General features: G+C 39.3%; 1 protein-coding gene across 2 annotated transcripts; it reads right to left on the bottom strand.

Annotated features, from left to right (window-relative positions):
• Window positions 1–912: 912 nt before the first annotated feature.
• On the bottom strand, window positions 913–21,912 carry IL12RB1 (interleukin 12 receptor subunit beta 1). Of its 2 annotated transcripts, XM_051972371.1 has the most exons (13): window positions 21,355–21,912; window positions 20,327–20,466; window positions 18,491–18,524; window positions 17,395–17,514; window positions 17,055–17,137; window positions 16,143–16,365; window positions 14,646–14,822; window positions 8,552–8,689; window positions 7,171–7,323; window positions 6,231–6,365; window positions 4,906–5,005; window positions 4,739–4,820; window positions 913–1,781 (listed from the first exon to the last, which is right to left on the bottom strand). In XM_051972371.1, exons 1-13 carry the CDS (start codon window positions 21,389–21,391, stop codon window positions 1,347–1,349), a joined length of 1,857 nt encoding a protein of 618 aa, XP_051828331.1. In that variant the 5' UTR covers window positions 21,392–21,912; the 3' UTR covers window positions 913–1,346. The 2 variants fall into 2 exon arrangements, with proteins under 2 accessions (XP_051828331.1, XP_051828332.1); XM_051972372.1 differs by lacking the exon at window positions 21,355–21,912 and having other exon boundaries at window positions 18,380–18,524; window positions 20,327–20,359.
• Between the last annotated feature and the right edge of the window lie 1,333 nt (window positions 21,913–23,245).

Below are 23,245 nucleotides of genomic sequence, written 5' to 3'. Positions count from 1 at the left end.
TACCTTAATTCAATAACTTTTGAGGATAGTCCAATCTGGTTATTTACAATACCTTTGCCATTCTGCACTCCCCATCCCTCATTTCCATCCCTATACATTTGAAATTCCAGTACTATACAGTGAAAGTATTCTAATCTAAAAAACTAGTGTCCTTTTGTGTCTTGAAAATCAGGAGAGAGGTAAGACTGTTAATAGGAAATAAGGGCAAACAAGGCAATTTTGATAAATTTATAAAATATATTGCTAAGATAATGACTTTTCATTTTAAATCTTTGTTGACTGAACTAAAATTGAAACTTGGGCCAAAAGTATGAAAAAGCAGGGATCCAGGTGGATCCCTGGAGGTACCTGTATATAATATATATATGATATAAATTATATAAATATATATTATAATTACACCTGTGTATAATAATAACCAGTCTTTTCTCTTTAAATGCTCTCAGAGGAAGGAAATATATCAATATAGATTGATATATAACTTTATACCTACCTTCAGCTTAACAACTCCCCACCTCTACCACCCTTACACAAAAAAGGAACCCACCTCTCTGCATTTAGAGGAAAAACATAGTTTGCCTCTGAGTCTATTCAGTGATACTGGTCATAATTAAGCATGTTCTTGGGTAGTTAGATGATGGATACAGTGCTGGACTGGAAGAGAGAAAAACTCATCTTCTTGGGTTCAAATTTGGCCTCAGACACTTACTAGTTGTTTGGCTCTGGGCAAGTCACTTAACCCCATTTGCCTCAGTTTCCTCATCTGTAAAATGAGCTGGAGAAGGAAATGAAAAATCACTCAGTATCTCTGCCAAGAAAACCCCAAATGGGATCACAAAGAGTTGTGGACATGACTGAAAAGACTGAACAACAATAGTCATGCTCCTATTGATAAAAAAAGTTAGACCGAAGTTTATTTTATTACACCATCTCTCATCTTTTATTTTGGTTTATACATCATCATTCATTTTTTTAATCCCATCAATTTTTTTTACCCCAAGGAAGAACAATTTGAGTAATCATAGAATTTCAGATATTATGGAATTATATATAATGGAACATAGCTATTATAGAAAAATCTTGGAATTTTAGATACATTAAGTGATTCCACAAATTTTACATTTTCTCTTCTATGCACCCTTTTAACTCAAATATTCTGTGGCCTAAGGACCCGCCCAATCTTGACATTTTGGGTTCTAAAGACCCTCCCGGCTCTGACACCATCATCTAAGTTCCCTCCAGATCTGATACTCTCTGTTTTAGGCTCCCTCCCAACCCTGACACTCTATGTACTATGGGCCTTTCTAAGTCTGGCATCCTAAGAAGTCATTGCCATTTTCTCAGGTTCATTCCTCATGTAACTTAAGATTCAAGTTTCCTGAAGCTTCAGATGGTCTTAGAACTGAAAGAAGAGAAAGTGTTAATGTCCTTGCAGGGACCTCTGCCTCTGGAGAGATGAAAGATGGTGCCTTTTTTTTTCTATCATCATCATCTTGACCACACAGCTGCCTAGTATCTTGTGGGACGTCCTCCCCAACGGTTTCCACATGATTCTGTCTTCTGTAGCCAGAAGGGAGCTCCAACTCCAGGGGGGGATCATTTTCTCCACCCATTTGTCGCTCTTTGATGTCTGGGATTCCCTTGGGGTCCTCAAGGTTCAGTAGTTTGACCTCAGAGCCCACTTCAGGCTCCACTTTGGGAGAGCTGACCTCAATAATCAATAATTGCTCCCTTAGGCCAACATCTTCCACTGTGTTTGAAGATCCTGTCCATGGCCTGACCTATGAAAAGAACAGGGAAAATAATAGGGAAGGTCATAAACTCAACCTTTGGTCTCTTCACCCAAGACACAAGTAAGCCAATCAAGAAAGACCAGCTCCAATCTTTTCACTTTTCTCCATCTGTCTCTAGAAACATTCTCTTTCAGAGAACTTTCTTGGATACAGGTGAGAGTTGGTATTAGGCTTGGTTAGCTCTAGAGTTCTCTAAGACAAAGCTTCTTAAATTTTTTCCACTCTCAATTCCTTTTCACCTGAGAAGTTTTTACATGACTCCAGATTATATAGATATATAAAATAGGCATACAAATCAAATATTTACTGATAATAAACTATAATTTCATGACTCCCCTAATTCAATGATGAAATCCCATATGGGGTTGTGAACCACAATTTAAGAAGCTTTATTCTAGATAATCTGGGAATCTCACTGATTGTCATTCTCCAGAATCAGAGGAGGAATTCAGATAATTATCATATGGATATGGAAGGATAGAAGAATTAACTATTGTTTGATATTAAACAAATTCCTTTCTATTTCTCCCAATTTGTAAATGGGGATTAAAAAATCTTTTTAAGATGTTTAATATTTTTATTTTCCCATTTACATGTTTTTATAATATTTGTTTTTAAAACTTTGAGTTTCAGATTTTCTCTCTTTCTCCCCAACCCCACCCCATTAAGAAAATACATGTGAAATTAAGCAAAATATTTCCATAAAAGTCATTGCAAAGGAAAACATAGATCCCCCCTACATAAAAAGAAAACCCCCAAATTTTTTTTGTTCTTTCTGTCTTTCTTTCTTTCTTTCTTTCTTTCTTTCTTTCTTTCTTTCTTTCTGTCTTCTCTTTCTTTCTTTCTTTCTTTCTTTCTTTCTTTCTTTCTTTCCTTCCTTCCTTCCTTCCTTCCTTCCTTCCTTCCTTCTTCCTTCCTTCCTTCTTTCTTTCTTTCTTTCTTTCTTTCTTTTTCTTTCTTTCTTTCTTTCTTTCTTTCTTTCTTTCTTTCTTTCTTTCTTTCTTTCTTTCTTTCTGTTTTAAAGAGTACCCTTCAATCTGAATTCAGAAACAATCAGTTCTTTCTTGGGGGATGGATGGCGTCTTTCATCATAAGTCCTCCAGAATAATCATAGCTCATTATAGAGTTGAGAATTGTAAATTCATTCACAGTTGATTGGGATAATAATTCTTACAGGCAGCTATTGGAGTCTAATCACATATCTGACCATGTTACCACCAACTCAGTAAACTCCAGTGGCTTCATATTGCCTCTAGGATCAATAATTAATGTATAATCTCCTTTGTTTGGTTTTTTAAAATCCTTCTGAACTTCAAGTCATCTGTGTGTTCACATGCTTCTGCACTTCTTTGCATATAAAGACTCTCCTAAAATTCTTAGAGCCTTTTAAAGTTTTAATAGCTTAAAGCTATAACCCATATTTTTCAGTGCACGTGTGCCTATATAACAAGTAAAAGGGCAGAATCAGAACTTGTAATTTTTAAAAAATTGATTTTATTTTTAAAAATTTAACGTAAAAATTTCAGTAAAATTGGATAATAAAATGATTTTTAAGCAATAAAATCAATCTTATCAACAATAGTATGAGACTGACAAGAAACTTGGAGGTACCCTATTGTGGAATTAGGACTTGTGATTTTATCAGGGAGGGAAACTCCCTTTCCTACTTCTTTAAGTTCTTAAACTTTTTTCACTCAAGAAACTTCCACATGACCCCATCTCAAATTTGAGCCACAGTGTTTTTTGGCAGCATTTGTGCATGGCGGTGCAAAGTGCGTGATACAATACAAGTTAGTGCTGCCAGAAACACCTCAGATTCATTATGCATTTGATTTTGAATTAATTTTTGGAATTTGCATTCAGAAATGTTTTATCGGTGCCAAATTTTTCGTGACCCCCCACATTCAGTTATGAGACCTCGTGTGGGGTCAAGACCTGCAATTTAAGACCCAGAATGTTAAGAGTGACTAATCACATAATCAGACTTGAAACTCCCTCAGTTTTCTGGGGGCTTTCTAGTCCCAGAACTGTGTTGTTTCTCAGGCAGGGAGAATGATGAGAAAAAAGTTGAGAGAGTAGGTGGGAGCCAGAAAGAAATTTTTTTTGTTTTTTGGGGGGATAAGGAAGCATTCAGGATTAAACGATTGCCCAGAATGTGTACAGTTAAATTTGAATTCATCTCCTCCTGACTCCACTATTTTACCACCTGGCTCTTCCTTGAAGGTCAAATGATAAAGGGCTTTTAATACCAGCCTGAGGAGTTGGAATCTGACCTTAGAAGATCTAAAGAGTCCTAATATTTTTTTTTATCAGAGGAATGACATGATTAGATCTGTACTTTAGGAAAATCACTTTTGAAGTTAAATGGAAGCTGGACTGGGATGGAGAGAGAAAGAGACAAAAGCCAGCAGGCTTTGGTAACAAAGTCCTGGTCACAGATGGAGAGGCCCCGGGCTGGAGCCATCACAGTGTCGGAGAGAAAAGGACATCTAGGAGAGCTGTTGCAGATGAAGGCTTGAACAGACTGGACCATTGATTGCATATGGGAGGGGAGGAAGAAAGCAGAGTTAAGTAACCTAACCTTGAAGTTAGGAACCTGGGTCAGAAATAGGGAGTTTGCCATTCCTGGCAAACTCATAAAGAACTCAGTCATCTGTGCCAGAAGACAAAGAATAATGGTAGAGTACTGTTGTTGTAATGGGGCAGCTAAGTAGTGTAGTAAAAAGTGCTAGAGTCCTTCCTCTTTCTGAGTTCAAATCTGACTTTAGATACTTCCTAGCTGTGTGACTCTGGGCAAATCATTTAGTCTTGTTTGCCTCAGTTTCCTCATCTGTAAAATAAGCTGGAGAAGAAATGACAAACCATTCTGCTAAAAAAAAAAAAAACTCCAAATAGGATCATGAAGGGTCAGACATGACCCAAAAACGATTGTAAAAAGAACTTACCAGCTTCATGTCCTCTGCAAGGAACTTAGTTGCACTGCTTATAGAGGGATTGGGTAGAGGTGGACACAGGAAGATTTTCACCCTGTGGGACCATGACAAGATTTCATTAATATTCACATTCTCGAGGAAATACAATGGTCAACAGAGCAAAAAGAATCTTGAGTTACCTCTTTAGGACAAAATATACAGGAACGGCCACGAGGACTATGGCTGCAAAAATTAACACGCACAGCAGGAGAAAGGGAAATTTGTGAGCCGGTTTTCGATCTAGGGAGAAACAGATTTCCGGTTTGGGAAATGATCTCAAGGGAATCCAAAGTAAATTAGAATCTAGGGTAAAAGAGACCTACTTGACTTGAACCTTAGAACAAGAAATACTAGAGAATGGGATTCTATTTCTGATCTGGCATTATCACAGGGTGTGGTTTTCATTTTTCATCTCTAAATTGAGGCATTTGGATTACATAAAGTCCTTTCCCCTACCAACATTCCGTGTTCTAAGGTCTTCTCCAGATCTGTTATTCTGCATTGTAAGGAGCCTCTCAGTTCTGGCATCCTATATACACAGAGCTCTGGACTTGGGGTAAGGAAGACCAGACTTCAAAGCTTTCTCCAGACATTTACTAATTATGACCTTGGCAATTCAGTTAACATCTCTCAAGCTTCCAAATGAAGTAATATTTTTGTTTGTTTTGTTTATTTTATTTTATTTTATTTTTTGCTGAGGCATTTGAGGTTAAGTGACTGGCCCAGGGTCACACAGCTAGGAAATGTTAAGTGTCTGAGATCATATTTGAACTCAGGTCCTCCTGATTTCAGGGCTGATGCTCTATCCACAAAATGAAATAATATTATGAAATATTTTCCAAATCTTAAAATACTATATAAATACTAGCTAATCTTAACTGTTTTCTAAAGTCTTGCTTAGCTCTGGTGTTTTATTTTGATAGAATAGACTATCCTCCATACTTGGAATGAATTCTTTCCCATTATACCCTTCCTTGTCTCCTAGTCCCCAGTCTATTGAAAATCCTTTTCTTCTTTTAAAACCCTTTAGAGGGATCCTTCAATTCAATTCAAATCTTTGTCTCTAAGACTTTGCTTTAGGAATAGATGAAAAAAAGGGGAGGGGGGTGCCATTGTGGAAAGCTCACTTAGAAGGCAGATGACCAGGTTTCTGGTTTCATCTTTGCTACTTGGGAACTTTGTGACTTTGGGAAAAGTTCCTTCCCCCAGCCCTAGTTTCCCCTGCTACAAAATGAGGATACCCTCCCCCTGCCCAACCTCAAAAGAAAAGTGGTTAATTCACTTTAAAATACCTGTAAATAGGAGCCAGTTGTATTAGGGAAATGGTGAGTCATTCATGAATACGTGTGTATATATTTGTATATTATTACAAGTACAAATGGATTAGAAAAGATGCTGTGAAGATGTTCTAGGGTCCTTTTATTTTCTAACAGAGGGATGCCTAATATGGAAAGAACAGGCTAACCTAATTTAAATCTCAGGGGCTCACTCCAGGCCCCAAAGGTGGTTGTTGTGATTCCTCGAATCTTAATGGTGTAGAAAGTATCCTCACTCAGATTGCCTATTGTGTACTCTAAGGCAGAAGCATTCACATCATAACCTGTTCAAAGACATAAGACAAAAATAAGTCCCCTGATGTATAATTTCAAGTCCCCCCCCCCCAGTCTTTCAGCATCTTGTCATAGTGTTCTTCACAGGTTAGTCTTTTGCTGGAAGGCTTATCAGGATGGCGGGAGAGACTGAAGGAAGCTAGGTAAGAAGCCAAGAGCAGGATAAAACTAAGATAGAAAAGCAAGGACCAGACCCCACCCCATGGTACAGCAAACCAAATAGAACTGAGAGGCAGGAGAGGGTCATGTATCCAGGAGTCAAGGAATATGGAAACAGCTAAAGTCAAGGTGAATCAGCAGGTAAGAGACCAGGTGAGCAGGCAAAGCGTAACAGATGCAAAGGTAACATGAGACAATAGAAAGAGAGGTGTTGAGTAAATTATAAAATAATCTATGTAAATGGTTATCTATAAACACAGAGAACATCAAAGCTGGGAGGGCCCTTAGAACCTGGGATGTCAGAGCTGGGAGGGCCCTTAGAACCTGGGATGTCAGAGCTGGGAGGGCCCTTAGAACCCAGGATGTCAGAGCTGGGAGGGCCCTTAGAACCTGGGATGTCAGAGCTGGGAGGGCCCTTAGAAGACAAAGTATCAGAGCTGGGAGGGAGCTTAAGACACAAAATGTCAAAAATTGGAGGGTCTTAGAATATGGAGTTTAATGAGATAATAACATGGAGAACGTGAACCTTCAGAATAGAATTTTTAGGGGATGGTAAAGACATGACAGGACAGGCCCCTGAGATACAGACCACAGAATGTACTGACAGGTAGGTGTTAAATGTAATTTCCAACTTACAGATACTTTTGTTGTTGGTTTCATCCCAGCAATAGATAACATATTTCTTCAATACTCCTGGGCACTTGCTGAGTGGGGAAGGATTCCATTCCAGGGTTACTTCATGGGCTATTATTCTTTTCACTTTGAAGTAACTGGGCCCAGCTTTCAAAACTGAAAATATTAGCAGAGGTGAGAAGGCAGCTTCTGAAACCCAGTTTTCAAGAGGAGAAAAGTATTCATTTTATTAGTAAAATAGGAAAGGACCCCAAGGGAGGTCGCGAGATGGGAAGATGAGAATGGCCACAGGGAGAGCATCCAAATGGAAAGATCATAGAGTTGGAGATGGGAGGGACCTTAAAGGCTATCTAATCCAATCCCACTCATTTTACAGATGAAAAAGTGAGACTTGTGTTACCCAGAGATAAAGTCTGAGAGGAGGCAGGTTTGCATTTCATTCATTCATTCATCCAGAACACATTCAAGAAGTAGCTACTGAGGGTTACAGGAATGGATGAGTCATCCTATACCTCAGCAAGCTTACAATCTGATACTATAGAATAAGTCATAAAGAAACATGCTGAACTATAATAAGATCTGGTGGGGGGAAGTGGATGAAGGACACAGGAGAGAGAGAGAGAGATATAAGATTGTGAAGGTGCTGAGTAGGGAAAAACCTTTCAAGAAAGGAGCTCTAGGAAAGGCTTCTTGGAAAAGGTTGCCTTTGATTTGGGTCAAAAGGGATGAGGTAGGGGAGAACACAGGCCTGCTTGACAAATCCATGGATACATAGACAAGTCCTTTCTCCTTTCTTAGCTTCAGCATCCCCTAAAACCGGGAGGTGGGACTAGGTCACAATTTCTTATCTGGAGATAATGAATGATTATCCTGAATGATTACATTCAGTTTTGCTGGGTAGTTGTTTTTTTTAATTGTAATCCAAGCTCCTTTGCATTCTGGAATATCATATCCCAAGCTCTCTGTTCCTTTAGTGTAGAAGCTGCTAAATCCTGTATAATCCCAAGTGTGGCTTCTCAATATTTGAATTGTTTCTTTCTGAGCACAGACTCACAAAGGATCCATGGATAAATTCCAGGTGGTCCATGAAATCGGATGAAGGAAAATTTAGAACATTATTTTCACCATCCTCTAAGAATCAGGATTTCATTGAATTATTTTTTAAAATGATTATGAGAAGGGATCTTCTTCAGACTGTCAGAGGGACTAATGTTACAAAGTTAAATGTACCTTGGCTAGTAAATCTCTAAGCAATCCTCTAAGTTTGACATTATAAATTGAAGTTCTGCTGCTTTGGTACCTGGTTCCAGAAATCTCCAAATCTTCTAGATCCATCTGGATCCCACAACTTAATTTCTCCTTTGGAAGGTAGGTATACACTTACCATCCCCACTGAAATGGTGCCCAGAGAAGACAGTGACCCAGGAATAAGGGTTGTGAGGTTTGTCTGAAGCATAAATATTAATCCGGTAACATTTTCCAAGGTCCATGATTCCAAAAGCTTTATTCCAGCTATATGTCACTGTTGGAGAAAAGAACAATATCAGAGCCAGGAGATATTTGTCAATCATTCAGAAAACACCACCTGTGAGCAGGGGCCTGGGCTGACCTCTGCATTGGTGCTGACCAAAGAAAATAAGATATAATTCCAGGAGGCAGGGCCAAGATGGTGGAATAAAAGCAGTAAAAAGTAAAAGCATCTGAGCTTTCCCACAAACCCCTCCAAATACCTTTAAATAATGACACTAAACAAATCTTAGAAGAGCAGAACCCATAAAAAAGATGGAGTGAAACAATTTTTCAGCCCAAGAATTAATAGAAGGTTGACAGGAAAAGTATATTGCACCAGTAAGAGTGGATCATAATACAGTGCAGGGTCAACTAGCATAGACCCTAGCAAACCTGAAACAGGCCCTGGGAATCACTGAATCAGCAGTGGCAATGGCTACTTCCAGAGCTCTCAGTCCACAAACTGTAAAGGGGTTAAACAACTGGACAAAAGAAGTACAGGGATCTATTTGTTGGGTTGAATAAGACCTCAACAAAAGATCAGGTCCTTGATAGATAAATGGACCATAGAAAGGGACACTGACAGAAGAGGACAGGAAGCCCAGAAGTGGGTCTTCAAAGGGCTATCAAACCCTTTGATCCAGCAGTGTCTCTACTGGGCCTGTATCCCAAAGAGATCATAAAAGAGGGAAAAGGATCCACATGTGCAAAAATGTTTATAGCAAACCTTTTTGAAGTGTCAAGAAACTGGAAACTGAGTGGATGCCCATCAGTTGGAGAATGGCTGAATAAGTTATAACATATGAATGTGATGGAATATTATTGTTCTGTAAGAAATGATCAGCAGGATGATTTCAGAGAGGTCTGGAGAAATTTACATGAACTGATGCTAAGTGAAGTGAACAGAACTAGGAGAACATTGTACACAGCATCAAGAAGATTATGTAATGATCAACTGTGATGGACTTGGCTGTTTTCAACATTGAGATGATTCAAGGCAATTCCAATACACTTGGGATGTAAAATACCATCTGCATCGAGAAAGAGATTTATGGGAACAGAATGTGGATCATATCATAGCATTTTCCCCTTTTTCATTGTTGTTTACTTGCTTTTTTCCCTTTCTCATTTTTTTTCTTTTTGATATTATGTTTCTTGTGCAGCATGATAAATGTGAAAATATGTTTAGAAGAATTGCACATATTTAAGCTATATTGGATTACTTGCTGTGTAGGGGAGGAGGGTGAGAGAAAGGGAGGGAGAAAAATTTGGGACACAAGGTTTTGCAAAAAAATATTGAAAACTAGCTTTGTGTATATTTGAAAATAAAAGGCTATTATCAAAATAAAAAAAATTAAGTGAGCCTCTGTTGAATTTAAGTAGGCTTTAAGTAGGCTTTTATCGCAGTTGAATTCCCACAATTACTGTATCCAATACAATCCAATTACTAATCCAATCCAAATCAATTCCCAAGATTATTTCTTTCCTATAAAAGTACCTACTAATCTCCTATTTCTTTGCTAACACCTTTTTGGAATTTAGCCCACCAGGCAATGGCATGATAATAAAATCTTTGCCCCTCGATTTAGAGATGATCCAAACCTACAAATTCTTTTGAGAACATTGCAACATTGGCCCAGGATCCCAGTATTTTTTGGGTTCAGTCCTTGCACCCCATTATATTTTCTAGCACTGAGGCAGGATCTTATTGCTTTGCTCAAACTCAAATCCTGAATGACAGTCCAAAGGTAAGGAGGAACACCAGAGTTTGTGACAGTGACAAAACAGGGACACATCACAGTTCCAGGGCAGAAAAGAGACCAGAGAACAGGCCAAGAGAGTAGCAGACCCTCTCCTTAGATCATAACACTTTGGAAGAAATGAAAAGTTACAAGTCCCTACAAGTATCTCTGAAAACAGCTGCAGAAACCCCCTGAAATTTGGGACAGTGCAAATTCCATTCTGAAGACAGATCTCTAGTGTAACAGTAAAGTAAGGCTAAGAAAATGAGCAAACTATAGGAAAAAATTCTGACCATACCCAGAGAAAGAATTTATTGTATCTGAATACAGATTGAAGCATACTTTTTTAAAACTTTTTTTTTCTTAAAGATTTTTTCAGGGGAGAGGAGATCTATGTTTTCTTTTGCAACATGACTTATGGAAATGTTTTTCATAACTTCACATGTGCCTTCTCAATAAAGAGATATAGGGAGAAAGGGAGAAAATCTGGAACTCATAGTTTTAAAGACAAATGTTTAAAAAATTTTACACATAACTAGGAAAACTAAAAATATTAAAACATGAAAAAAAAAAAAGAAATTATCGAGGAAAACTACCCTGATACTCTAGAACCAGAAAACAAAATTAAAAGAATCCACTGATCACCTACTGAAAGAGATCCCAAAATAAAAATTCCTAGGAATATTATAGCCAAATTCCAGAGTTCTTAGATCAAGGAGAAAATATTGCAAACAGCCAGAAAGGAACAATTTAAATATCATGGAGCCATAGTCAAGACAAGATTTAGCAACTTCTACATTAAGTGATGAGATGGCTTGGGATATATTTATATATATTCTGAAGAGCAAAGGAATTAGGATTACAATAAAAAATCATCTACCCAGTAAAAATTATTATAATCCTTCAGGATGAGAAATGGATATTTAATGAAATGGAGGACTTTCAAGCATTGTTTTTCAAAAGACCAGAGCTGAACAGAAAATTGACTTTCAAATACAAGACTCAAGAGAAGCATAAAAAGGTAAACAGGAAAGGGAAATCATAAGCTAATAGGATTATACTGTTTACATTTTTTATAGGAAGATTATATTTGTAACTCATAAGAACTTTCTCATTGTTAAGAGTAATTAGGAAAATACACACACACACACACACACACACACACATATATATATACACATACACACACACACACATACATACCATGACTGGATCTGTATGTAAAAAAAATTGTTTTAAAGAGGAAAAGGACCTATCTGTACAAAGTTATTTATACCTACTCTTTCCTGAGGGGCAAAGAATTGGAAATTGAGAGGATGCCCATCAGTTGGGGAATGGCTAAACAAATTGTGGTATGTGATTATGATGAATACTATGGTGCTATAAGAAATAATGAGCTTCTCTCAAAAAAGCCTGGAAAGATTTTCATGAACTGATGCAAAGTGAAATGTACAAAGTAACAGCAATATTATAAGATGATCAGCTTCAATGAATATCTTAGTTATTCTTAACTATACAATGATCCAAGATAACTCTGAAGGACGTATGAAAAATGTTATCCATTCCCAGAGAAATAATTGATAGTATCTGAAAAGAGACTGAAGAATACTTTTTTTACTTTCTTTATTTTTTTGAGGGTTGGTTTTTTGTTTTTGTTTTTGTTTTTGGTCTGTTTTCTTTCACAACATGACTATTATGGAAATGTTTTGCATGACTACACAAATATAACATATCAAATTGTTTATCTTCTCAATGGGGTGGAGGTGGAAAAGGAGGAAGGGAGAGAATTTGGAACTCAGTTTTGAGAACAAGTATTTAAAAACTGTTTCAAATATAACTGGAGAAAATAAAATTATAAATACATTTGTTTTTTTAAAGGTAAGGTCTCTGCCCTCAAGGAGTCTTTCAGGAGAAATAAGACATGGGCACAGAGAGCTAAAATATGGGGCAAAATGAAACACCAGCCATAGAAGAGAGCTAAAGCACAAGTATTCAGAGAAGAGAGACAAGCTCATCTCCACTGCCACCTCCTATCTGAATCCCTTTTGCATCCTCTCCCCTACAGTGAAATTAACTTGCATGTACTTTGTATGTGTTGTGTATTATGTGAGTGCTGCTTCCCCTGACAGAATATAAGCTCCATAAGGGGAAAAAAAAACTATTTTGGGTTTAAAAGTTTTTTTTCATCCCTAAGTCCCCAATGCCTAGCTGAGAATCTAATCCATTATATTTAACTAATGTTATTTAATTGATTGATTGGTGTAACTGGGAAAGACTTACAAGACACAGAACTTGAGTAGGACATTGAAAGGTAGGTGGAGTTCAGAAAGATCACTCAACAAGTATTATAAAGCAATTTCAAGGTCCCAGACGCTGTCCTAGGTGATAAAGGATAGTGAGCAGACTGGCCAACAAAAACTTTTGCAGACCAACCTCCTTCTGATGACAATAATTTTACATGTCCTTAGAATTACTAGAAAGTCAAATAAGATTCCAACACCCTGGTTGATTTCATAACTATTTTACAAATTTCTGCTGGAAACAGAAACAAGCCTGTCATTAATCTGAACTCTGGCCCAGCACAGGGCATTATCATTGGCCCAGAAATGGTGCATCCTTCATTTTTTTTTCCCAAAGCATAGATAATTCTGCAACATTAGTCCTTGCAAAACCTTGTGTTTCATTCCCCCTCTTCTGCCCATCTCTCCTAGGTGGTAAGTTGTCCAATATATGTTAAACATGGAAGAATTATATGTTAAATCCAACATATGCGTACATATTTATATAATTATCTTGCTGTACAAGAAAAATCACATCAAACCAGAAAAGAAAATGAAGACAATAATATGCAAGCAGACAACAACAAAAAGTGAGAATATTATGTTGTGAACCACACTCAGTTCCCACAGTCCTCTCTCATGCTACAGATGGCTCTTTTCATCACAAGACCATTGGAACTGGTCTGAATCATCTCATTGTTAAGAGAGCCACGTCCATCAGAATCGATCATCACATAATATTACTATTGCTGTGTACAATGATCTCCTGGTTCTGCTCACTTCACTTAGCATCAGTTTATGTAAACTCTCCAGGCCTCTCTGAAATCTTCCTGCTGATCGTTTCTTATAGAACAATAATATTCTATAATATCTATAGACCATCATTTATTCAGCCATTCTCCAATTGATGGGTATCTGCTCAGTTTCCAGCTTCTAGCCACTACAAACAGGGCTGCCACAAACATTTTTGCACATATGGGTCCCTTTTCCTCTTTATGATTTATTTGGGATGCAAGCCCAGTAGAAACACTGCTGAGTCAAAGGGTATGGTGCATCCTTCATCTTAAGAGAAGCAATCTGGTCCCAGTGGAGAGAGACCCTAATTCGGTCACTGATGTGCTGTGAGAAAGGTGAGTACTCAGTACTTACTGTGAGACTCAGTAACATTTAGCTGTAAAATGAGACCAACAATCCCTCCCTGCCTTTGTCCCCCACCCCCACACCCCAGGGTTCTAGTGAGCAGAAGAGAAAATGCTTGTTAACTGCCTGGGGCTATTCACGCAGGAGGGAGGATTATTGTTCCCAGTGCCAATTAGAGTCTCACACCCACTCTTTAAGGTCTCAAGTAGCATCAAGCAGGTGTTGCATGGGCCCTCTCCCTAGGGTGAGAATCAATGTTTACAGAACACTTTGGAGAGCTGGGAAAGCTAGGTGCAGAGTTATTACCTAGGTGCTAGGGATGGTGTGATCACAGGTGATTGGCCCTGACACCCTCAGGAGCTACATTTTTCACTGTTTGAGAAGAGAAATTGAACAGGCTAGCATCTTGCGTGAGATTCAACAATGCTTCTTCGGGCCTTAAGCGTTCTCATCTATAAAAGGAAGGTGGGGGTGGACTTGGATATATTTAAGGCCCTTCCTTCCCAGCTCTCTGAATCTGATTGTCAGACTGAGCTTTTCTAGACCCGACATCCTGTGCTCTAAGGGTTCTAGTATTTCTTCTTTCATAATATCTCTCTTGTGTGTCCCCCCTTCTACCCTGCAACTCTGCAATCATCTTAACACACTGACTGGACCCTCACTGCCTTACACCGGGATCATTGTAATAACCTGCTGGTTACTCTCTCTCCCCATTCCAATCCATCTTCCATTCAGCTATCAAACAAACAAACAACATTCTCTGAATATCTAGAAAGACAAAACCACAGCACCGGCCTTTGGGCCATACCTTTTTTATTATTTTTTGATTCCTGAAAGCTCTCCAGAGCACACTTGGCATCTGCCCAGTTGGCAAGGTGGGGGTACCATTCAATGCAGTAACGTCTGACCTTTCTTTCTAAGATGTCCCATTGCATTGTCATGTTCTCTTCTGAGGTGCTGATGTTCAGACACTCTGCAGAAAAATCTGGGGAAATATTAATAGACAGTCATACTCATTACAGCATCCTTGGTCATTCACAAGCTGTTTTATATCAGTTGCAAGGTGCTTTACAGCTTATGTGTCATTCCTCCATCCTTTCTCATCATTTCCTCATAGTAACCTTGGGAGGGAGTGGAGGAAGGAAAGGTAGGATAGTCAGGGGTTATTGGATGTTATCTCTATTTGATAGATGGGGAAACTGAGTCTCAAAGAAATTAAAGATTTGATTAGGATCATGTAGTTCTGAAGCAGCTGTGAGATTTATACCCAGAGTTCCTTCTACTAAGTCACAGCTCAGATGCAAGTTGATCATCAAGAGAGACATTGAAAGGAAGATGGAGGGAAACAATTCCCTTCTTTACGTTGACTCATTTGATTTGTTAGCTATACAGACTTTCAGTCAAATGATCTTGTAGGAAAGTTAGTGTCCAAGGGCATTTTAAACATTGTAGAAATGGAATAGGTCTTTAACGCACCCTAAACACATAACCTCATCTCTCTCTGTATCCTCTCACATAACCTCTGTGTCTGAGCACTGGCTGTCTAGAAGGCCTTTTTATCTCACCTGCAACTCTTGACATCTCTGGCTCAACTCAAGGTCTCCATCTGCAAGAGACACTTGGGACTTCCCCTCTGATGTTATCTTCCTTCTACTCTATATGTAGGTTTTATATATCTATTTTATTTATATGTGCTGTGATTGATCTGTGTTCCTTCCATATTTGATGTTCTATGTTCTAAAATTTTATTCTTCCCTGTTGTCTATGCAAAATTTCCTTCTAAATCTAACATGCAGTATTCCATATCTTACAATCAGCTTTATCATCCTGTGTCCTAAGGACCCTCTCAACTCTGACCTCCTGGGTTCTAAGGGCCCTTCCAGCCCTGACCTCCTGGTTTCTAAGGGCCCTTCCAGCCCTGACCTCCTGGTTTCTAAGGGCCCTTCCAGCCCTGACCTCCTGGGCTCTAAGGGCCCTCCCAACTCTGACCTCCTGGGTTCTAAGGGCCCTCCCAGCTCTGACCTCCTGGGTTCTAAGGGCCCTCCCAGTTCTGACCTCCTGGGTTCTAAGGGCCCTCCCAGCTCTGACCTCCTGGGCTCTAAGGGCCCTCCCAGCTCTGACCTCCTGGGTTCTAAGGGCCCTCCCAGCTCTGACCTCCTGGGTTCTAAGGGCCTCCCGGCTCTGACATCCTGTGTTCTAAGAGTCCCCCAGCTCTAACATTCCTTTTACTAGTTTTCAGTTTTTCTGCTCATATGCTCTATTCTACGTGGTCATTTCCAGGCACCTTCACCCCACTCCCACATACTCGAGTTGAGTTCAGCAGGGATACGGAATGTCCTGTTTAACTGTGGCCCAATGGTTCCCTGGGTTTGGATGATGGCATCATATTCTGCCCCAGAAATTTGGATCACTTTCTCCAGCTTCATCTTCTTCTTAGCCTTTGGTCTGCAGGAGCAGGAAACCATCCGAAGAACAAGGCTGAAATTCACTTTTTCTGAGCAGTTGAGAGGTTGCTTCACTTGCTTGGGCTGCTCGGGGGTGAAAGGGACAAGTTCAGAGGTGGGAACACTAGGCCATCTCACACACAGTCTATCCTCAGTGACTTCATTTAGAACCTTCTAAACCAAGAAGAGCAGGGGGCAGATAGATAGTGCAATGGATAGAGCACTGACCTGGAGGTAGGAAGCCCTCAATTCAAATTTGACCTCACACACTTAACAGTTACTGTGTGATCCTGGGTAAGTCACTTAACCCTAATTGCCTCTCAAAAAAACAAAACAAAAACAAAACCAAAACAAACAAAAAACAGAGAAAGAAAAGGAAGAGCATAGCTAAGAATCCTAAGAGAAAGTCAGCCCTCCCTTCCTTTTATGGGAATCTAAACATAGCTCAGAATATTGCTGTGATATTTAAATCCTGGATTTGCTCAATTTAACCATGATGATCCCTCTCATTCTTAGAGGACAAGGGATGAAGATTTCAAAGGGCTTTTCTGTCCATATTCTACTCATCCTTACAGCATCCCTGGGAAAAGAACCAAGCAGAGAGTATCACCTCCCTTTAATTTGTATCTAAACCACATCCCAACAGAAGGGACTTGTCCAAGTTTATAAGTGATCAATTTGAAGGAAGACCAAAACCCGGAGCTGCTGTCTCCCAGACCAGTGTTTTTCCCATTGAATGCAAGTGCAGCCCCCACCAACATTTACAAAAGTACCTCCCAGTCAAGGATGAGGTCCCTCTTTCCATCATTATTGAGTTTTCCCACTGTGTAATTCATCTCTGGAATTTTGAGAATTTCTGTAAAGAGGAATAAATTTTGCACATCAGATCATTTATCAGCATAAAGTCATAGAATGTTAGAAATAGAGGGCCCGTGGAGAGTGTTAGCATTGGAAGGGAACTTAGAACATGAGAATATCAAACCCTGGGAAGACCTTTAGAACGTGGAATGGAGGAACTGGAATGGAGGTTGGGACAGAGAATGGCAGTTGGAAAGGACTTAGAACTGTGACTGTTGGATGGACCTATCGAAGGAACGGGCGCCAATATCTCACCAGCAGGAATGCAAATGGACTTGCTCCAGTCACTCCACTGACCAGTCGGGGAAGCTTTTTTGTGGCGGCGGAGCTGAACTTCATAGGCAACAGGTCCTTCTAGCTGGAGAGCGCAGGTTTCTGAAGAAAGTCCAGATGCCATAGAGATGAGTTAGCTGGCTAGTGAGTAGGTTCCATAGGGACCTATCCAGTACCTTCCAGTCATCTCCCCAAGCTGGCCCTGCCCCAGTCAAGCCCATCTTCTCAATGGCTCACTTCTTTAGTTCTCCCTCAGACCAATCACTCTTTTTCTTTTTTAATTTATTATTATTATTATTTTTAGAACCCGGGATGTCAGAGCTAGGAGGGTCCTTAGAACCCAGGATGTCAGAGCTGGGAGGGCCCTTAGAACCCAGGAGGTCAGAGCTGGGAGGGCCCTTAGAACCCAGGATGTCAGAGCTGGGAGGGCCCTTAGAACCCAGGATGTCAGAACTGGGAGGGCCCTTAGAATCTAGGATGTCAGAGCTAGGAGGACTCTTAAAATAGGGCTTCTTAAATTTTTTCTTTTCATAACCTCTTTTCATTGAAAAATTTTTACTCAACCCTGGGTATATAAGCTATATAAAATAAGTATACAAATCAAACATTTACTAATAATGAATTATAATTTTATGACCTTTATATTCAGTTACAAGACCCTATATGGACTCTTAAATAACAGTCTAAAAAGCTGGGCCTTGGAACATAGGATTTCCTTAGGTCCTTAGCACACAGGATTTCAGAATTGGGAGGGCCCTTAGCACATAGATCTTGATAGGACCTTAAAATAGAGAATATTTGCAGATAACAGGGACTTCAAGGATCTAGTCCATCCTTCCCTTTCTACAGATGGTAAAATTGAGACCCAGGGAGGTTGAGGTTTCTTGGCTTGAGTCACACAGTAAATTAGTGGGAGAATTGGAACTAGAACTCCTTTCCCCTCAGTGAAAAGCCACTTCCAACATACTGTTCTGTATTGCCTCCTGTTGGACAAATGGGTGTTGATGGAGGAATTGCTAGGGAGAAGGGCTATATTTCCCCATTAGGGCCATGGAAGCCGTAGCTCCCATGTTCTCACCAACATCAGAGTTCGTCTGGCCGCCACAATCTCCCTGGAATGAGATAATATATATCATTAGCATTTTGCCAGAAAAAGTCACATAGACCACAAAAAGAGCAGGAAAAGAGGCATTTAGAGTTACAATAGAAACAATTTTTGACCTGGAAAGTAACATTCCCATAGAACTGACTTATCAAGAGGAGGTTTTTGTCATCAGGAACAACTCCCAGCATAGGTGTTCCCTTCACACATATCATAACCTAACAATGGTTTGCAAAAGAAGGCTTAGAGTCACCTGAGATAAAGATAAATGCCTGAAATCACCTGAATTCAAATCCGGCCTCAGACACTTACTGGGTGTATGATCCTGGTCTAGGCACTCAACCTGTTTGCTCTGTTTCCCCATTTATAAAATGAACCAGAGAAGGAAATGGCAAACCATTCCAATATCTTTGCCAAGAAAACCCCCAATGGGGTCCTGAAGAATTGAACACGGCTGAAGTAGCTGAATAACAGCAACGTAGTTCGTACAAAGCCAACAAATGTCGGAGACTGAATTTGGGCCCTGGGGCTTCTGATCTAAACCCAGTCATTTATAGCTTATATATGTACATCATATATAAATATATAACTTAATATATAATATGTATTATATATTAAGTTATATATTTATATATGATATATATGTGATATATGATATAATTGACTAGGTGATATATTATATATATGATATATAATATATCACCTAGTCAATTATAACATAATATAACATGTTGATTTATTACAATGTACTGATTGTGTCACTAAAACCAATGGGGAATAGCATCCTGCATTTGAGACAGAGGAGCTCAGTGTGTATCTTTTCTCAGCAATGAACCATTTCTGTTGACCTTGCTGTCCCTCTCTGAGAGAGTCTCAGTTAGTCTCTATGTAAAATTGAGGTGAGAAAGTTGGAAATAAATCCACAACTCCCAGTCTGTGAGCTGAAGCCCTCTAGGGGATTTATGGAGTTATTGCAAAGGCTGCCCAGGTTCATACCCGTCAGCTAAGGCAGCTCAGGCGGTATTTGGTGCCCACGAATTTGTTACGCAGTTTGACACAGAATAAAAAATAAGCAAATGTAGTTCCTAGGTCTCCAGGTCAAAAATGTAGACAAATGCTTTCTACATCTGGGTAGTCATAATTTCAAATACTGGAAGGAACGATTGTGATTAATAAAATAGAAATTCATTGGGATCTTATTGAATTGAGATTGTGTTAAACAAAACAAAACAAAACAAAACACTAAACAGCTCAGGAAGTGTCTCCTCAAGGAAGCCTTGCCTGATTCCTCCAGTTGTTGGAGCTAACCCTTTCCAGCCCCAGCAAAATTGCTTTTTATTATTTCTATACATATTTTGTTTTTACTTCTCTGTAGACAGTTTCCCCTATGCTACTGAGGGCAAGGACTATTTCATTTTTGCTTATTTTCCTCAAGAGTGTCAGAACTGAGGGTGCTCTTAGAACCCAGGAGGTCAGAGCTGGGAGGGTCCTTAGAACCCGGAATGTCAGGGCTGGGAGGGCCCTTAGAACCTGGGAGGTCAGAGCTGGGAGGGACCTCAGAAGCCATTTAATACAACCTCTTCTTTTTGCCAATAGGGAAAGTGAGACCTAGAGCAAGGCGGGTATAAGCCAAGGTTTCCCAGTGAGGCTGTGGCTGGCTATTCTCCTCATTCCCACGTCAGTCCCTTTCTTTTCCATTCTACCAGAAAGTACAAGATGGCTCCCCAGGGGCCTGATTAACCTTTGCGGTTTACAGTTCTCTCCCTATTAACTGATACTGGAGATCTTGCTCCTGAAGTGGGCCTGTTTTACCTGTTCCCACGTTCCATTCCACGTCCTGTATCGATATTCAGCTATGGCATTCTCTTGCTTTTCAGGCGTCTTCCATTCTATCATGAGACGGCCGTGGAATTTGGAAATAACCATGTCTCCACTGGGAGGGTCATACTTGACTGAAATCAAAATCAAATGGAATACTGTCTGACTTAATGGATCTAAATATTGCTTATACAATGAAAAGAAATGAAGAGAAGGGACAGTGATGAGAGAACATTTCCCCAAAAACCAGTGGAGCAATCTGCCCTTATCTCTGCCCACCACTTGTTCTCCAGCCACATTTCCCGTGTAGCATCTACCCAGCTTAGCCCACTCCTTATTGTTCCCTTATCCAACCCAAGTTCTTAGGTGACCAGACCCTGGAAACTCTCATTGACTACTACTTCAAGAGTCATTACATGGGATGCTTCCTATGGGAGATATCTCTCAGCTCCCTTCAAGGTCCCTTTGTATCCAGAACCCATCTTTCTATGACTTCTGCCTTCCAATCATGCCCTTGACTCAAGCTACAGCCCTGGACCTTGGATCTCCAAATGTCCCTTACCCTCAACCTCTTTCTCGTGGAAGGGGAACTATTGTATAATTCAGTAGGGATTGGACAAAGGAATTGTGGAATCATAGGATACATGTCCTGCAACGGGAGGGGAGGTGAATTTAGTCCGAGAGCTTCAGTTCAAAGTCAAGCTCTGCTATTTACTAGTCCTGACCACTTTGGATAAGTCCTTGCTTCTGGTTATTTGTTTTCAAGAGGAGGTGGTTTGTCTAGTTGAGCTCCGAGACCCCTTCCCTTCTAATGCTACTTAAAGTCCTTGATTCTCAGACTCAAAAGGACCTCAGAGATCATCTCATTTAATCTGTGCCTGAAGAAAGCATCTTCTGACTAGCACCTGGGAAAAATGACTATCCAGCTTCCTCTTGAAAATCTCCAGGGATGGAAAGGGACTCATCAAGGCAGACACAAATGCACAACTTGCAAAGAAAATGGAAATCCCACAGATACTTACAGGCCCTGCCGAGCACCACAGTGATTTTCGGGGACATTGTTATTCTATTTCCAACTCGAGATTCCACCCAGAATGTGACATTCTGTAGGATGGACACCTTAGCTTGGTCAGTAAACCTGACTCGGTTGGTAGTTCCTGCTTCAAAATAGCAACAATTCCCATTTCTAAGACTCAAGAGGAGAGAGAAGTTTTTGGTCACACAGCTGTAATCCCAATATGGTATTGAGACTTGAAGGACTCTGGAATTCCCAAAGCATCACCCATGCTCAATTACTCCATGGACATGGAACAGACTGCCTGGGAAGGCTATTTAAGACCACCTGAATGTACAGTCCATATGATGGATCTGACATAAGAGTTATGGATGCAATCAATCCACTAATAATATAGGGCTTATTTGAAGCACTCACTGAGGGTGTCACAATACAGAGAGACTGGAGCTGACTCTGGGCTCCCAGAGCTTAGAGCTGATTGTTAAATTTTTAGAGTGAACATTCAGACCTCCAAAATTATCCAACACTACAAATCATGGCTTGATTTATTGTTTTGTTTTTTTTATTTTTTCATTTAATTATATTTATTATAATATATTTATTATATGTTATATACTATATTATATATTATTATTTTACAATTTTTGATTTTATTGTTTTGCAAATTTAAGAAAGTAATAGAGAAAATGTTAATAATCGAGATTAAACATAATAGTGTGTGATGATTTTTATTTTACTTTATTTTTTAGAGAGTAAGTTGTTAAACATTCATTAAACATCACAAATACTGCAAATACATTCTAAATAAATCCTATAACAACCAACATTCCTCAGACAGGATCTACCTGCTTGATGAAGTGTATGAAGTGCTGAAGATCTTAGTTTGAATCATAACTGTCTCTTGGTAACCATATGACCTTGATCAAACTATTGTTGATAGTTTCCTCACAGAGAAGTTAAGCTAGATATATAGATATAGATCTTTTCATAATCTTTTTTCAGTTCCCATAATTTTTGATATTCAGGATTCAATACCCTTTGTTTATACCTCATTCAATATAAAAGGAAATAAATTTAGAGATGATCATGATAAAGCACATAAAAATAAAATAAGGAGATTAATTTTCCACAAAGAAATGTGAGAATGGAATAAAACTCTCTAAGAGCAGTTGAAAAATTCCACAATTTCATCAATCAGATGTTAATTTCAAAAAATTAAATTAAAATTGTCTCCATAGCTTCTTGAAAAGCTTTTCACACCCCAGGAGGTCTGTGTTTGCCAGGATGGGAACCCCCTCCCTGAGATTTATGATACTATGAACTATGATCTACATTCTAAAAGCCCTCCCAGCTCTGCTGTTGTTCCCATTCAGCTCTGACATCCTTTATTCTTGGTTCTGAGGTTCTTTTCAGCTCTAATTTTTCTACTTTTATATTTTATGTTCTATGTTCTGTGTTCCTCTAATTCTGAAATTCTAGGTTCTATATTATAAGGTCTCAGCTCTACAATCTAAATTAGGTCTTTAATGGCAGAAATTATTGTGTTCAGTCTTTTCCAGTTGTGTCTAATTCTTCGTAATCTCATTTGGGGTCTTCTTGGAAAATATATGAGAGTAGTTTGCCGTTTCCTTCTCTAGCTCATTTTACAGATGGGGAAATGGAGACAAATAAGGTAAAGTGACTTACCCAGAGTCACAGAGTTAGTAAGTGTCTTGGATCATAAAATAAGTAGTATGTAGGTTTTCAGCAACCCAGAAAACCATAGAACAGAAATGTCAGAGCTGGGAGGGCCCTTAGAACCCAGGAGGTCAGAGCTGAAAAGGCTTTTGGAATATAGATTGTCAAAGCTGGAAGGGCCCTTAGAACCCAGGATGTCAGATTTGGGAAGGCTCTTAGTC

The sequence above is a fragment of the Antechinus flavipes genome, chromosome 1 (genome assembly GCF_016432865.1).
Source record: "Antechinus flavipes isolate AdamAnt ecotype Samford, QLD, Australia chromosome 1, AdamAnt_v2, whole genome shotgun sequence".
Classification (NCBI taxonomy): domain Eukaryota; kingdom Metazoa; phylum Chordata; class Mammalia; order Dasyuromorphia; family Dasyuridae; genus Antechinus; species Antechinus flavipes.
The sequence above is the reverse complement of the archived record's forward strand: the minus strand, read 5'-3'. Positions and strand labels throughout refer to the sequence as shown.